Source organism: Oncorhynchus clarkii, chromosome 3 (genome assembly GCF_045791955.1).
Source record: "Oncorhynchus clarkii lewisi isolate Uvic-CL-2024 chromosome 3, UVic_Ocla_1.0, whole genome shotgun sequence".
NCBI classification, from domain to species: Eukaryota; Metazoa; Chordata; class Actinopteri; order Salmoniformes; family Salmonidae; genus Oncorhynchus; species Oncorhynchus clarkii.
In genome coordinates, this window is record NC_092149.1 from 31681357 (window position 1) to 31698476 (window position 17120).

The window sequence follows — 17120 nt, forward strand, 5'->3', positions numbered from 1 at the left end:
CCCAGTTCCTTTCCTAATCTTTTCATTATCTCACCCCCCCATCATCCCTCTTCTTCTCCTCTCATGAGTTCCACCATTTTACCTCTCCTTAATCTTTCTCTCCTCCTCTGAAGAGGGGTAACTGTAGGTAGGTGCGAGCAGGACAGGACAAGGTAGGGCTGTAACAGATATGTACACTCTTGTCATCGATCATGAAATATGCATGTGAATAATTGTGAGCCAGGGTCAGAGGTTAACAACAGAGGGTAATGTATACTGTACCCCCGAGTCATTCACTCGCAGGTACTCAGTTACACAGACACAGTATACTGAATGAAAACAAACATACTTAAGTTAATATACAATGACTCCATTTGTATTTGAATGGCATCTCATTTTAAATGATCTCCTAGGTTGGTTTGCATACAGTATGACAAAAACACAGAAAAACTGTCCCATACAAACCATGTCTATGTTCATCGATGGGACAGGAGTTGTCAATGGGAGGCACGCACAAACGCAAAGTCATAGTGACCTAACCATGACTTACACTGACCCACTATCTTTGTGTGTGTGTGTGTGTGTGTGTGTCCTGTTTCACATCAGCAGCATTTGTTTGGCCTCTCACGTTACTGTAGCAGACAGGTGTTGGCAGACAAACACGGGGAGCATCCACACTGCTTCACCACCACAAACACGGGGAGCATCCACACTGCTTCACCACCACAAACACGGGGAGCATCCACACTGCTTCACCACCACAAACACGGGGAGCATCCACACTGCTTCACACCCACAAGCACGGGGAGCATCCACACTGCTTCACCACCACAAACACAGGGAGCATCCACACTGCTTCACCACCACAAGTACGGGGAGCATCCACACTGCTTCACCACCACAAGTACGGGGAGCATCCACACTGCTTCACCACCACAAACACAGGGAGCATCCACACTGCTTCACCACCACAAGTACGGGGAGCATCCACACTGCTTCACCACCACAAGTACGGGGAGCATCCACACTGCTTCACCACCACAAGCACGGGGAGCATCAACACTGCTTCACCACCACAGGGTTTAAAGAAGCGATGAGAGAAGAGCCAGAGATCAACGTAGAGAGCAAATGTATTTAAACAGTTTTGAAAACAAGTTAGTCAATTAATCCATTTCGGTCCATTGTTGGACCAGTACAGTAATGCAGGGCTGGGGTCAATTTGAATTGAAGTCAGTCAATTAAGGAAGTGATCTGAATTTAAAATCCAAAACATAGATTAAGTTGTCAATGAAAACAACTTTTTTCTGCGTTATTAATCAATTGTAAAATATCGTTACTTCCAGAATTGACTGACTTGAATTCAAATTGACCCCAACCCTGCAGTACAGAAAACTTGACATAGACTAGCAATATGAGTAGAACATCATTTATTACATTTATCTGTACTATAACACTAATACAGATATCTAGAGCTCACACTCTAAACAACAATATATACATATACCTCATGAACAAACCTTGATTAGTCGCTCATCATATTGCATCATATCACCATGTTATTATGGCATCATATCTTCACCAACATATTCTTAATATAATACATCTCTTACAGGCATGTTTACACTGGGACGACGCAACAAGACTGCTATTGGAGAACAAGTGTGCAGATTTATTGTGTATCTCCTTAAAATATTACCTCGGTCCTGTTTTAACTCTGTTAATTAAATTACAATGTCTGCAGACAGTATACTTCAGAGGGGTATCAGAGAGTAATACACTTACTTAGTCATCCCCATTAGGAGTGGGACAGTCTTCTGCCACTGTTTGTGCCCTACCCCATCTCTTCCCATAGAACCTTCAGAATATTACTCTCTCCCTGCTATGTTTTAGATTTACAGAAGTGTACATAACCTCTTTATAATTCCCAAGTCTGTTTAGATTTGGTATATCGGTCTTGCTTCACGTGCTCTTCTGTTTGACCTGTTCAATTTTTGGGGGGTTTTGTTTGAAATATTCTGTCGACTCTCTCTCTCTCTCTCTGTCCCCCCCTTCCCCTCCATCTCTCCTTCCATTCCCTTCTGGTCTTTGTTTTCACCCCTCTCTTTCCCTTCTTTAGTTTTATTTCAAGTCTCTGACCTTTTTTTTGCCCCTCTACACTTTTCACACTTTCTCCCACTCTCCCCCCATCCCCTTCCTCCCTGTACTCAGCAGTTTAGGATCTTGATGAAGGCCTTGCGGAACTCGATGTTGAAGGTGGTGTAGATGACGGGGTTGACGGCACTGTTGAGGTAGCCCAGCCAGGTGACAGCACTGTACAGGGAGGGGGAGATACAGCAGCTGCCACAGTGGGCCTTCAGCACGTGGGTCAGGAAGAAGGGCAGCCAGCAGATGATGAACACACCTTATGGAGAAGGGAGGAGAATGAAAGAGTGTGAGCAGGCCTCAATTCACTCTCGGCCACTTCCCTTCAGATCATCAAACATTGAAAGGCCAATGGGAAGGGGGAAGGAGTGAATTGGGACTGGCTGAAACATTCTCTATTCAGCCACCCTCATCGTCTCCTTCTGATTCTCTCACCTAGCACAATAGCCAGCATCTGGGTCGCCTTCCTCTCCTTCTGCTGCGACAGAGTCCCTTTCACCCTCTCCTTCTCCATCGCTCCCTTCTCCCTGTCTGCATTGCGCTCCCTCCATCGCTCACGGCCACTCATGCCATCCTCGAAGGTGGCACGGCGGGGTACGAGGGCGGAGCGTGGTGCCACCGACGGTGACGGGAAGGGCGCGGGTACCACAGAGATAGAAAGGGAGATCTTGGTGGCTCGTCCGGAGGGGGGAGGGCGGTGAGAAGGGTGAGGTGGGGGGAGGCTCTGGTCTAACTGGGACAGGAAACCACACCCCACCGGCTCCTCCTCCAGGGGGTGCACCACCGCCTCCTTCACTAACGTCTAATAGGGCAGGGGGAGAGAGGCAGGGAGAGGAGGGGGTGAATGAGAGAGAGAGAAAAAAGAAAGAGAGCTCGATAGAGAGAAAAACGAAGTGAGAGCGAGAGATACAGACAGAGAGAGAGAGACAAGAGACAGGAAGAAAGGATGGGAAGGGAGGGAAAGACAAATAAGAGACAGAGAAACAGCAAGCGATGTAGAGATATGTACTGTAGTTCTAAGGCTCATATTGTAGGAAATTTCGTAATCCAATTTCATGGTCACAGTGTTCCAGCGACTTACCACTTTCTTGCGTTGGGGGGCGGTGGTGGGGGGCCTCGTGATCAGAGTGCACAGCTTCACATCCTCAGGGAGGGTAGACTTATTCTGAGAGAATGAAGGGAAAGATAAGAACGTTTTTCTTTTAAATCAAGCTTTTTTCACTTCCTCATCCTGCCTCTGATTTATTGGCTGGCTGTTTTATGGGGTTAATTGATTGATGACTGGCTGATTAGTTAACTGATAGATTGGTTGACTAATCATGAACCTTCCTGTGCCTGTGGCCCTCCCCAGTCTTGCCTCCTCCCTGTGGGTGCAGGCCATGTCTGCGGGGCATGGTGCGTCGGCCCCGCCTCCGCAGCACCACACAGATCTGGGCGTACACCAGCAGGGTCACGATGAACGGAACGTAGAAGGAGGCCACGGATGAGTAGACCACGAAGGACGGGTCAGCGAAGGCACACTTGGTCTCCTCCCGACTGGCTGATGGAGTGAAGGGGATGAGAAGAGGTGGATAGAAACACAGATGTTGTTTGGGAGTGGGGACAGGTGGGAGGAGGAAGCAAGAGAGAGGTTTTCCTCTAGAGTTCTGGTCAGATAGCCAAAGATGTCAACCTTAGCTGTTAAAAATATGTCAAAGTCCACTCCGTAATGGTGTGGCAACCAAGTAAATGCCTGGTTTAGCTCCAGAGAAGACGGGTACATAAGCATCCGGCATTGGCCGTTTCTCTCCATATTCAGGCTGGATGCAACGTCTGAAAGGCATATCAAATCTGCTTCTTATAAGGCCAGGCCACGGCCTATCGCACAACACACTACAGTCTAGTTGAACCCTTTCAACAGTATACAGCTGCTAGCAAATGACTATATGCTGTACACTGTAAGTAGGTGCCTTTCTGTTGAATTGGATGTTTAGATGGTAGGTCCAATCCAATAAACGCAAGCTTCCCCATATACAGTATAACCATAGCCGTTCTATAGGACACATGGTGACCCTGAAGGCCAATCATCTCGTTTTCCCAGCGGTGTGTTGACTGACGGGTCTCTCGAAGGTTACTGAATGTTAACAGGCAGATTAAAGGCTCTGCATGGTCAATCTGATATCTGAAGTGGCCATAGAGCATTTACTGTAAAAAAATATATATATTTCACCAGGTAGGCCAGTTGAGAACAAGTTCTCATTTACAACTGCGACCTGGCCAAGATAAAGCAAAGCAGTGCGACAAAAACAACAGAGTTACACACAAACGTACAGTCAATAACATCATAGAAACATCTATGTACAGTGTGTGCAAATGTAGAAGAGTAGGGAGGGTAAGGCAATAAATAGGCCACAGAAGCAAAATAATTACAAATTAGCATTAACACTGGAGTGATAGATGTGCAGATGATGATGTGCAAGTAGAGAAACTGGGGTGCAAAAGAGGAAGAGGATAAGTAACAATATGGGGATGAGGTAGTGTGATATTCGCTTCGTTTTGCACGAGCTACAGCTCCGGCGAGACAGTGCAATAATAGTTTAAAAAAAAATCAAAATACCATCGAGCAAAACATGATGATGTGCACGTTATCCGACTTAAAATGTCAGCCCGCATCACTGATAAACCTTCTGTATTGTGGATGTGGACTGACAGGCCAATCAATGAGCCCCTCTTCCATTGAAACTTGTTGACTGATTAAAAGCACAGAGCTGAAAGCTGTTAGTAAGCAGTAGTGTGTCTGTGTGTTCATGTGCGTGTGGTGTTAGTGATGGCAGTGACTGCATAGCTGTTCGTCGTGATTAAACAGGATGTAGGCCTATCTAACTGATTGTCCATTCGGTCTCTCACCAACTGGTGATACCCAGATATCCAGTAGGGCTGCAATCTTCTTCCAGGCTGACTACAGGTGGACTGGAAGACCGCAATGGTTATTTTACATAGCTAATAACATAAAGGAGTGTGGGGTTTCTGCACACGTGGGGGGCTTCCAGGGCCATGTTTATGTCTCTCCTAGACTTAAATGAGTGAATGAGACTAGAGCACGTGTAATTGAATAGATTCATCGGAGTGACTGCGGTTCCGGATTCTCTGGAACCCGACTTGCTGTTGCTAAAAATACATAGATTTCTGTGCATGAGGGATCCACTAGCCTCCTTTCAGCTGATGCTCAGTTAACCCGTGACTCCGCAGCCGCGTGTACACAAAAAAACAGTTCAAACAAAGGTAGTTCTTTGTCTGTTGTAACCGTGGGCCATGGCAAACATGAGCACGACACGAGGCGGTTGTCTAGCGATTTAATGTCCTTTTCTCGACATCATTGGAAACGTTGGCTAAACAGAAGGCAGATTGCTGGCTATATGGCAGCATAACTATAAAGATTACACCATCACACAAAACGTTAATTGTTTTGCCCCAATGCAATGTGTAAGACTGCGTCTTGCTTCTACGGAAATATCCATTACAACAAATCAAATGTATTTATTTGACAGACAGAGAAGGTTCCTGCCGCCATATACAGTGGGGCAAAAAAGTATTTAGTCAGCCACCAATTGTGCAAGTTCTCCCACTTAAAAAGATGAGAGAGGCCTGTAATTTTCATCATAGATACACTTCAACTATGACAGATAAAATGAGGGGGAAAAAATCCAGAAAATCAAATTTTTTATGAATTTATTTGCAAATTATGGTGGAAAATAAGTATTTGGTCAATAACAAAAGTTTATCTCAATACTTTGTTATATACCCTTTGTTGGCAATGACAGAGGTCAAACGTTTTCTGTAAGTCTTCACAAGGTTTTCACACACAGTCGCTGGTATTTTGGCCCATTCCTCCATGCAGATCTCCTCTAGAGCAGTGATGTTTTGGGACTGTTGCTGGGCAACACGGACTTTCAACTCCCTCCAAAGATTTTCTATGGGGTTGAGATCTGGAGACTGGCTAGGCCACTCCAGGACCTTGAAATGCTTCTTATGAAGCCACTCCTTCGTTGCTTTGGCGGTGTGTTTGGGATCATTGTCATGCTGAAAGACCCAGCCAAGTTTCATCTTCAATGCCCTTCATCTTCAACTCAGCATTCTTTGTCCTCCAAACACGACGAGTTGAGTTATTACCAAAAAGTAATATTTTGGTTTCATCTGACCATATGACATTCTCCCAATCTTCTTCTGGATCATCCAAATGCTCTCTAGCAAACTTCAGACGGGCCTGGACATGTACTGGCTTAAGCAGGGGTACACGTCTGGCACTGCAGGATTTGAGTCCCTGGCGGTGTAGTGTGTTACTGATGGTAGGCTTTGTTATTTTGGTCCCAGCTCTCTGCAGGTCATTCACTAGGTCCCCCCGTGTGGTTCTGGGATTTCTGCTCACCGTTCTTGTGATCATTTTGACCCCACGGGGTGAGATCTTGCGTGGAGCCCCAGATCGAGGGAGATTATCAGTGGTCTTGTATGTCTTCCATTTCCTAATAATTGCTCCCACAGTTGATTTCTTCAAATCAAGCTGCTTACCTAATGCAGATTCAGTCTTCCCAGCCTGGTGCTGGTCTACAATTTTGTTCTGGTGTCCTTTGACAGCTCTTTGGTCTTGGCCATAGTGGAGTTTGGAGTGTGACTGTTTGAGGTTGTGGACAGGTGTCTTTTATACTGTAACAAGTTCAAACAGGTGCCATTAATACAGGTAACGAGTGGAGGACAAAGGAGCCTCTTAAAGAAGAAGTTACAGGTCTGTGAGAGTCAAAAATGTTGCTTGTTTGTAGGTGACCAAATACTTATTTTCCACCATAATTTGCAAATAAATTCATTAAAAATCCTACAATGTGATTATCTGGATTTTTTTTTCTCATTTTGTCTGTCAAAGTTGAAGTGTACCTGTGATGAAAATTACAGGCCTCTCTCATCTTTTTAAGTGGGAGAACTTGCACAATTGGTGGCTGGCTAAATACTTTTTTGCCCCACTGTATATATTTTTGGAACATTCGTTCAAATTGCAGCTATTCAGGACGGGGGGGGGGGGGGGGGGGATGCTTTCGTTGTAGCCTCGGCCTAGTCATTGACATGCACACAGAATAACAGATAGTAGCTCATATCTCGCTTCAGGTCTTATCCGGGATAAGCTGTTGACATGCACCTTTGATATCCCGCTCATGAGGAACCATGAATAATCAGAATTTACCTCATTTAAATATATGGGTTAAATGGAATAGTAACTGAAATATAAATTGACTGTAGGCCTATAACCGCTCATCTGTAGCGTAATACAATATTAACTCCTGCAGAAATCTGCATTTCAAGCAGTGAAATTAAACAACAAATTCAACATTTTGTCTCGGGAACAGGAGTGGAGAAATATTTATTTCTTTCAGCATCTCTTGAGGAAAATGTGAAAGCGTGTGTAATATGTTACCTTAAGACACTTATGCAAGCATACAGTATGCACCCAAGAAAAACTGAAGTCTTATCAGAATCGTGTTTCACTTCCTCTTAAACTGATGACATTCGGACAGAAAGGACCAATCTTTTCACTGTTTTGGAGTTATTCTGTTTTCTCTGTGGGGGGGGGGGGGGGACTGAGAGACATATACAGAGACAGACATACCTGTGTTGTTGAGTCCAAACAGCAGAGGGCTGGAGATGGCGAAGGAGAGGAACCACACAACAGCAATCATCAGAGCCACCCTCCTCCTGGAGCTGTATCTGGTGTTATACAGCATGGGCATCGCCACCGCCATGTACCTGCACACACACACATGCAGTATTTCGAGCTAACGCCTACACACGCGCACGTGTGCACAAAGAATCCCGCACACAAACACCTTGCCCACCACCGCCCACACACAGTTCAGTTGCATTGTCAGTTAGTCTCATTCACCGGTCGAACACAAACAAAAGCTGTCCAAGTCAGTTTCACGGTGCAGCAGCGTGACAAACCACTCTAAGAGCCCTCCATAGAAAGCCCGGTGTGAGGAGAGGAGACTGTCATCCCTACGAAGGGCTGGTGGTCAGTGACAGATACGAAAGAAGAACAGTACCCACACTAAGCCCTGAGACATGGCTTCACAGTCAGAGCGAATCAATCTACAATGGGACAAACTAGGCTACAACTATTGAGGCTGCTGAAATTGTCAATTTCTTTCACTGGTTTTGAAAGGGGAAGGATTTGGTTGGACAAAATGAGCTCATGTTAAGAAGATGATACTTGCGAAGTTGATGAGGGTGCACTAAAAGACAGGAAATGTTTTTCTGATGGGAAAACAAAAATAACAAACCATAAAAAAATAAATTTCCCATCAGGAGACATGACCATCACCTTAAAGTATGTTTTTGCTGCAAGGGCACAATGAAATCAATCCAGAGTTTGAAGACAGTGTGAGAAGAGAGTGATGGGAGGAGGGCGAGCGAGACAGACAGACATTGTAGATAGAGCGATAGATATACTGTAGACAGATACTGTAGTTAGATAGATAGATAGATTCTGTAGATAGATATAGAGAAAGAGTGTGAGTACCTGTCAATGCTGATGGCACAGAGGTTGAGGATGCTGGCAGTACACATCATGACGTCCAGGGTCAGGAGGATGTCACAGTGGATGAGACTGAAGCGCCACTCCCCTACCACCTAGGAAAGGGACACATACAGTATGAACAATAACACACGTGAGGGATTATTACATGTGTTCCGGAACAGCAGGGGTTTGTAATTCATGGCCCCAATCAAAATGAGTGCCCTACATAGGGAATAGGGTACCATTAGAGACACAGCCATGCTGATGCATTATTGACTGCTACCGTGACATTATCTGAGAGGGCTTTTGAAACGCCTACGAATGAACTAGTGTAGATAGCCCAGGAGAAAAAGACAGGGAACGAGACAGACAAATGAAAGAGAGACAGAAAAACACTGGCTGCCAGATGGATAGAAACACTTACGCACGAACCCACACACACCCACCCACCTCCAGGTAGACGCCCCAGGGCATGACCAGGATGGCCAGCAGCAGGTCAGACACGGCCAGGGAGACAATGAGGTAGTTGGTGGTAGTCTGGAGGGCACGCTCGCGCGACACCGCCACACAAACTAGCACGTTGCCGAACACCACACAAAAGATGAGCAGCACCAGCAGCACAGCGTAGAAGTTATAGGGAGGGGAGGAGAGCAACGGAGAGCTGGAGCAGTTGGACGGAGAGAAGGAGGAGGTAGAGAGGGAGAAGGAAGAGAAAGGGTTGGAGGTGAGGGACGGTGTGGGAGAGGAGAGGGAGTATGATGGAGAGAGGGAGGAGAAGCCTGTCTCATTGGGGAAAGTAGTCATCATGCTCCTCTGGACAGAGAGAGTCTGGAACAGTCTGAAAAAGTAACAAGAGAGACTAATAACATCAAGAGTTATAACTCATAATTAGACACACAAAGCTCTTAAACTCTGTACCTTGTATATACAACACAGACAGTAGATATATGTACAATTCCACAATCTCAGCTCAATGCAGATTGGAGTTGTACATCCTGTGGATGTGATACCGAACCGGTGCCGATGGCTTTATAGATTGGAGCATGGCGCTTTCAATATCAGTTGTGGTTTTGATTCCCATATGGGCCACACATATCAAATGTCTTTGTTGTCACTTCGCATCAGTCACTTTGGATAAAAGCATCTATTACATGCGCATATTCTTCTAATTTAAGTGAATTACAGTGTTGTTTTTCATTCGATTGGCAGTTTCACTCCACCTTTAGCCTATTTCTCAAACACAGCACCTCTCCCCTCCAATGTTTCAGATTGGCTTTGAGATACATAATTAAAGGGAGAGATCTAAAGCTCCATCCCTGTCCCTCTAAACTACCCTACATACCTACACCAGCCTACATACAGTGCAGTCGGAGAGTATTCAGACCCCTTGACTTTTTCAACATTTTTACACATTTATAGCCTCATTCTAAAATGGATCCCACAGACTCGTTTTCTGTGGGAGACAGGATAATAACATATTATTATTACATGAGAAGAACATAACCTACATCAGAAGCACACCATCTTACTAACCTACATCAGGTGATAACTTAGCCTATACCACGCTGTGTGTACAGTGCATTCGGGAACGTAAAGACCTCTTATTTTAGGACATGTATAAATTCAAAAAACAGAAAGATCTAATTTACATACAGTACCAGTCAAAAGTCTGGATAAACCTACTATTTCCAGAGTTCTTCTTTATTTTTTACTATTTTCTACATTGTAGAATAATAGTAGTGAAGTAGTGAATAATAGTGAAGACAACAAAACTATGAAATAACACATATGGAATCATGTAGTAACCCAAAAAAGTGTTAAATCAAAATATATTTTATATTTGAGATTCAGCCGAGACCTCAGAAAAGAAAATTGTAAACCTCCACAAGTTTGGCCCATCATTGTGAGCAATTTCATCTGTTCAAACAATAGTACGCAAGTATAAACACCATGGGACCACACAGCCACCATCCCCCTAGGAAGGAGACGCCTTCTGTCTCCTAGAGATGAACGTACTTTGTTGCAAAAAGTGCAAATCAATCCCAGAACAACAGCAAAGGACCTTGTGAAGATGCTGGAGGAAACATGTACAAAAGTATCTATATCCACAGTAAAACGAGTCCTATATCGACATAACCTGAAAGGCCGCTCAGCAAGGAAAAAGCCACTGCTCCAAAACCGCCATAAAAAAGCCGTAAAGATCGTACTTTTTGGAGAAATTTCCTCTGATCTGATGAAACAAAATTGAACTATTTGGCCATAATGACCAAATCAAATCAAATTTTATTTGTCACATACACATGGTTAACAGACGTTAATGCGAATGTAGCGAAATGCTTGTGCTTCTAGTTCCGACAATGCAGTAATAACCAACAAGTAATCTAGCTAACAATTCCAAAACTACTACCTTATAGACACAAGTGTAAGGGGATAAAGAATATGTACATAAAGATATATGAATGAGTGATGGTACAGAGCGGCATAGGCAAGATACAGTAGATGGTATTGAGTGCAGTATATACATATGAGATGAGTATGTAAACAAAGTGGCATAGATAAAGTGGCTAGCGATACATGTATTACATAAAGATGCAGTAGATGATAGAGTACAGTATATACATATACATATGAGATGAATAATGTAGGGTATGTAAACATTATATTAGGTAGCATTGTTTAAAGTGGCTAGTGATATATTTTACATCATTTCCCATCAATTCCCATTATTAAAGTGGCTGGAGTTGAGTCAGTGTGTTGGCAGCAGCCACTCAATGTTAGTGGTGGCTGTTTAACAGTCTGATGGCCTTGAGATAGAAGCAGTTTTTCAGTCTCTCGGTCCCAGCTTTGATGCACCTGTACTGACCTCACCTTCTGGATGATAGCGGGGTGAACAGGCAGTGGCTCGGGTGGTTGTTGTCCTTGATGATCTTTATGGCCTTCCTGTGACATCGGGTGGTGTAGGTGTCCTGGAGGGCAGGTAATTTGCCCCCGGTGATGCGTTATGCAGACCTCACTACCCTCTGGAGAGCCTTACGGTTGTGGGCGGAGCAGTTGCCGTACCAGGCGGTGATACAGTCCGACAGGATGCTCTCGATTGTGCATCTGTAGAAGTTTGTGAGTGCTTTTGGTGACAAGCCAAATTTCTTCAGCCTCCTGAGGTTGAAGATGCGCTGCTGCGCCTTCTTCACGATGCTGTCTGTGTGGGTGGACCAATTCAGTTTGTCTGTGATGTGTACGCCGAGGAACTTAAAACTTACTACCCTCTCCACTACTGTTCCATCGATGTGGATAGGGGGGTGTTCCCTCTGCTGTTTCCTGAAGTCCACAATCATCTCCTTAGTTTTGTTGACGTTGAGTGTGAGGTTATTTTCCTGACACCACACTCCGAGGGCCCTCACCTCCTCCCTGTAGGCCGTCTCGTCGTTGTTGGTAATCAAGCCTACCACTGTTGTGTCGTCCGCTAACTTGATGATTGAGTTGGAGGCGTGCGTGGCCACGCAGTCGTGGGTGAACAGGGAGTACAGGAGAGGGCTCAGAACGCACCCTTGTGGGGCCCCAGTGTTGAGGATCAGCGGGGTGGAGATGTTGTTGCCATCATTATGTTTGGAGGAAAAAGGGGGAGGCTTGCAAGCTGAAGAACACCATCCCAACCGTGAAGCACGGGGTTGGCAGCATCATGTTGTGGGGGTGCTTTGCAGCAGGAGGGACTGGTGCACTTCACAAAATAGATGTCATCATGAGGAAAGAAAATTATGTGGATATATTGAAGCAACATCGCAAGACATCAGTCAGCTTGGTCGTTAATGGGTCTTCCAAATGGACAATGACCCCAAGCATACTTCCAAAGTTGTGGCAAAATGGCTTAAACAAAGTCAAGGTATTGGAATGGCCATCACAAAGACCTGACCTCAATCCTATAGAAAATTTGTTGGCAGAACTGAAAAGGCGTGTGTGAGCAAGGAGGCCTACAAACCTGACTCAGTTACACCAGCTCTGTCAGGAGGAATGGGCCAAAATTCACCCAACTTATTGTGGGAAGCTTTTGGAAGGCTACCCGAACCGTTTGACCCAAGTTTAAATTGATTTAATTTAAAGGCAATGCTACCAAATACTAATTGAGTGCATGTACACTTCTGACCCACTGGGAATGTGATGAAAGAAATAAAAGCTGAAATAAATCATCCTCTACTATTATTCTGACATTTCACATTCTTAAAATAAAGTGGTGATCCTACTGACCTAAGACAGGGATTTTTTACTAGGATTAAATGTCAAGAATTGTGAAAAACTGAGTTGAAATGTATTTGGCTAAGATGTATGTAACCGGGCCAGCCCATTTTGGTAGGAGGGCCAGCCGTTGCACACTGATCAGCCAAAGGCTGATTATATATTACTATAACAATTTCTCTTTTAGCAAAAATCCTTAAATAAAGGCCAATGGGCCGCTGTTCATGCCACTTTTCTTATTGTTTTATTTGTATATTAAAACAACATTTCTACCAGCCCACCCAAACAAACCAAAATTACCAGACAGCCAATTTGCTCCTGGTATAATTATCCTATTTTACAAAAAAAATATGAATGAATTTAAGCCTTAAAGTGGTCAGCAACTTTTTTTCATGCGGAGTGATAATTTACATGATCAATTTCTACCAATCTGCATGCCAGTTTGGACCTATGATTTTCATATGGGCATTTTTGTCAAACAGAAAATACGCTGACAAAAAATAAATATCCATTATAAATCACATTGGCTACAACCACATGGCAGTTGGTTCAGGTTCTTTCAGTTGTATGAAATATGGCCTCTCTATGCCTGTCTGCCTTTATTCTAGCCTTCTCTGTCTTCAGCTCTTGCTAGCAAACATGAAAAATTGTACGAACTATTCTGGGCCCTCAGAGATTCCCAGTGATCTCCAGACATACAGCTTTATTTGTGCAAGGGAGAAGAAGCGTTCAGGTATTGTATGATGTTTCCGCAGGATATATAGTTTCAGAGCATTACATTTTCCAGGCTACGTGGTTATCGAAGGGGAGAGTACTGGAAAGATTTTTCAAATACAAAAACAGACTGTTACTTTTTGTTTGAGGTGAAGAAAAAAATGACTGAAAAGGCACAGCTTATTAGTTGTGGTTAAACAGTTAAGACAATCAGAAATACTACAGGTACAGTAAGTGCCAATATAAAGGAAACCCCTACATAAAGTGTCTTAATAGAGTGTCGGGCCACCACGAGCCAGAACAGCTTCAGTGAGCCTTGGCATAGATTCTACAAGTGTCTGGAACTCAATTGGAGGGATGCGAACACCATTCTTCCATGAGAAATTCCATAATTTTGATATTTTGCTGATGATCATGGAAAACTCTGTCTCAGGACCTGCTCCAGAATCTCTCATAAGTGTTCAATTGGGTTGAGATCTGGTGACTGAGACAGCCATGGAATATGGCTCTACATAATTTTCATCCAACCATTCAGTGACCACTTGTGCCCTGTGGATGGGGCATTGTAATCCTATGGGGGCATAGCCAATGTAGCCGAAATAAATGGCCTGCCCAGCATTTTTATACGTGACCCTAAGCATGATGGGACGGTGATTGCTCAACTAATTTAAATCAAAATGTTATTTGTCAGATTTACAGAACACAACAGGTGTCGTAGACCTTAACGTGAAATGCTTACTTACAAGCCCTTAAACAACGCAGTTTTAAGGAAATAGACTTAAGAAAAGATTTACTACATAAAGTAAAGTTTGAAAAAAAAAATTACGTTAAAATAACAATAAATGAGGCTACATACAGGGGAGGGGGTACCAGTACCGAGTCAATGTGTGGGGGTACAGGTTAGTCAAAGTAATTTTTACATGCAGACGTAAAGTGACTATGGATATTTAATAAACAGCGAGTAGCAGCAGCGTAAAAAAAAGGGGGAGGGGGGGACCTAGACTTTGGGACCTAGACTTTGTGCTCCGGTACCACTTGCCGTGCTGTAGCAGAGAGAACAGTCTATGATTACGGTGACTGGGGTCTGACAATTTTTGTGCTTTCCTCTGACACCGCCTGGTATAGACGTCCCGGATGGCAGGAAGCTTAACCCCAGTGATGTACTGGGCCGTACGCACTACCCTCTGTAGAGTATTACGGTTAGATGCCGAGCAGTTGCCATACCAGACGGTGATGCAACCGCATCATGCTCTCGATGGTGCAGTTGTAGAACTTTGAGGATCTGGGAACCCATGCCAAATCTTTTCAGTTTCCTGGGGGGGGAAATGCGTTGTCGTGCCCTCTTCACAAGTTTCTTGGTGTGTTTGGACCATGATAGTTTGTTGGTGATGTCGGCACCAAGAAACTTTAAACTCACGACCCGCTCCACTACAGCCCTGTTCATGTGAATAGGGGTGTTCGGCCCTCCTTTTCCTGTAGTCCACGATCATCTCCAATTCAGAAACCACACCTCTGTGGAAGCATCTGCTTTCAACCCTTACAAAAAAAGATTTCAGTCAGAGTGCAGTATAACTTCAGTACACTGCTGCATAACTGCAGTTAGAGTGCAGTATGCTGCAAATACGGCATCCAAAATAAGTTTTTTTGTACTGCAGTCATTTTGCAGATATTCTGCAATTACTGTGACCAAAATAGCACAATTAACTGCAGTTTCAAAACTGCAATCTTTTTTGTAAGGGAGTATACTTTGTATCTCTTATTTACTATATATTTGTATCCTACTTCCTTTAGTCCTTTGACTGACAGGAAATCAATATGTTTAACAACAAAGATAAACTGTCAGTACTGTTCGGCAAATGGGCTTGTTGTGAAAAAGCTCTATAAGGCAGTGCTTATGGGAAATCATGGAAAGTGGGTACAAAGCGTGTTCTAAGGCTTGTTTCATGGATAAAAAAAACAACAACCTAATTTTAGATAGAGATGAGATATGTCAAAGAGGGGAATTGAGATAACATTGTTGTTCAATACTGTTTGTGTCAGCACTTCTTTAAGCCATACTTAAAGTAAATTATGCAGATGAAGACTCAAAAACTATCCTGTGAAGTAGGTAGTGCAGACTTTTCATTAAATAAGAACCCGCTCTCTTGCGCTCTTCTCAGGGAAAACATCCCACTCATCTCTCCTTCTCTGACAAGCCTTTAATCCCTAAAAATGGTTGTGTTGGAAAAATATATTTAACAGCCACCTCATTCTTTTAAGTATATGTCCCTAACTTGTAACTGTTAAATATCGGGTCTCTAAATGACAACAACCCATGTACTGGATCATCGCTCTGTCCTTCCATGCGCTCTTTCTCCCCGTCTTCTCTCCCTCCTTGTCTGTCACATGGACTCTAGACAGGTCTGGCACAGCTTTGGCCTGGTTAGTCGGAACATTTTTTTTGATCAGCCACACTCAGGTGCGTGTCTCATGTGTGGTAGTATGGTCACTTATAGCTAAAGATCATTGGAGAGAGGGGACAGGAGATCAAGAGTTCTCATGGAAATTACATATTGCGATAAACGGTGGGAGAGAAGGATACTGAGAGACAGAATAATTGTCAGTAAGCTCAAACGGCAAGGAAGAAGAGGGGAACGAGAAGTTGAGATCAAATGGATAGTTGAGGACTTCCAGATATGTGAAGGGAAACGTCAATAAAACGTAACACCATGGACTGAAGTCACATTAAAGAGAGATCCCACTACTACTCGACATGTGGAAGTACAACATCCTCAGCATGGTTTTATTCATAGAGTGGTTATTTTAGGACCAACTACTCATGTGGGCACAAGTACACACAGACACAGACATACACCAGATAACATACAAATACAGAGACAACCCAGATAGCAACAAAATGATGAGTAAAAAAGTAGGTTAAACTGCAACTTACCCTCACTCGGCTGTAGTGGTAGTCAGTCCCATACCCTCCGAACAGAGAACTGCAATAGACAGCAGACAGTATGACAATGTATGCACTCACTACTCACTCTGAATAAGCAGAAAATGGAAAATGACAGCAGAGTGAATCAGTCAGTCACCACTCAGTGTGCTCTGAGCCTGCTAACCCTTCTCCTGTCAGAGCTCACACCTCAACCTCTATAACATGCAACACACTCACTCCCTCTACACCTCAATGAGTGCTTCAGCAGTAAATCCCTTCTCTCCACCTCGCTCTGGTTTTCACACTCTGTCCGTTCCTCCAAGTGATTTAGCGGTACTCTCCCTCTCTCTTCCCCCCCCCCCCTCTCTCGTTAGTGGTTCCTAGGATCAGATCCAGTGAGCAGTGTGTGTGTGTGTGTGTGTGCGCGTGCGTGCACACTCTCTTTAGGAGACGAGACGCTCACTTGTCTTGAAACCTATTCAGAAAAAAAACAGATGAAAACAAATGAACCGAGTGGGTAAAAAGCTCTCTAATTGTGCGACAAATTAAAATCATCCATATACGTTTGGCAGCGCTCGCAATGAGTAGAACCAGATC

At 44.0% G+C, this 17120-nt stretch overlaps 1 protein-coding gene across 4 annotated transcripts; it reads right to left on the minus strand.

Annotated features, from left to right (window-relative positions):
- Positions 1-1491: 1491 nt before the first annotated feature.
- On the minus strand, positions 1492-16870 carry LOC139393266 (D(2) dopamine receptor A-like). 4 transcript variants are annotated; one of them, XM_071141778.1, is made up of 9 exons: positions 16761-16870; positions 16533-16581; positions 9110-9497; positions 8663-8772; positions 7754-7890; positions 3447-3661; positions 3203-3286; positions 2557-2923; positions 1492-2380 (listed from the first exon to the last, which is right to left on the minus strand). In XM_071141778.1, exons 3-9 carry the CDS (start codon positions 9464-9466, stop codon positions 2184-2186), a joined length of 1467 nt encoding a protein of 488 aa, XP_070997879.1. In that variant the 5' UTR covers positions 9467-9497; positions 16533-16581; positions 16761-16870; the 3' UTR covers positions 1492-2183. The 4 variants fall into 4 exon arrangements, with proteins under 4 accessions (XP_070997879.1, XP_070997898.1, XP_070997870.1 ...); XM_071141797.1 differs by having other exon boundaries at positions 16772-16814; XM_071141769.1 differs by having other exon boundaries at positions 16533-16864.
- Positions 16871-17120: the final 250 nt, after the last annotated feature.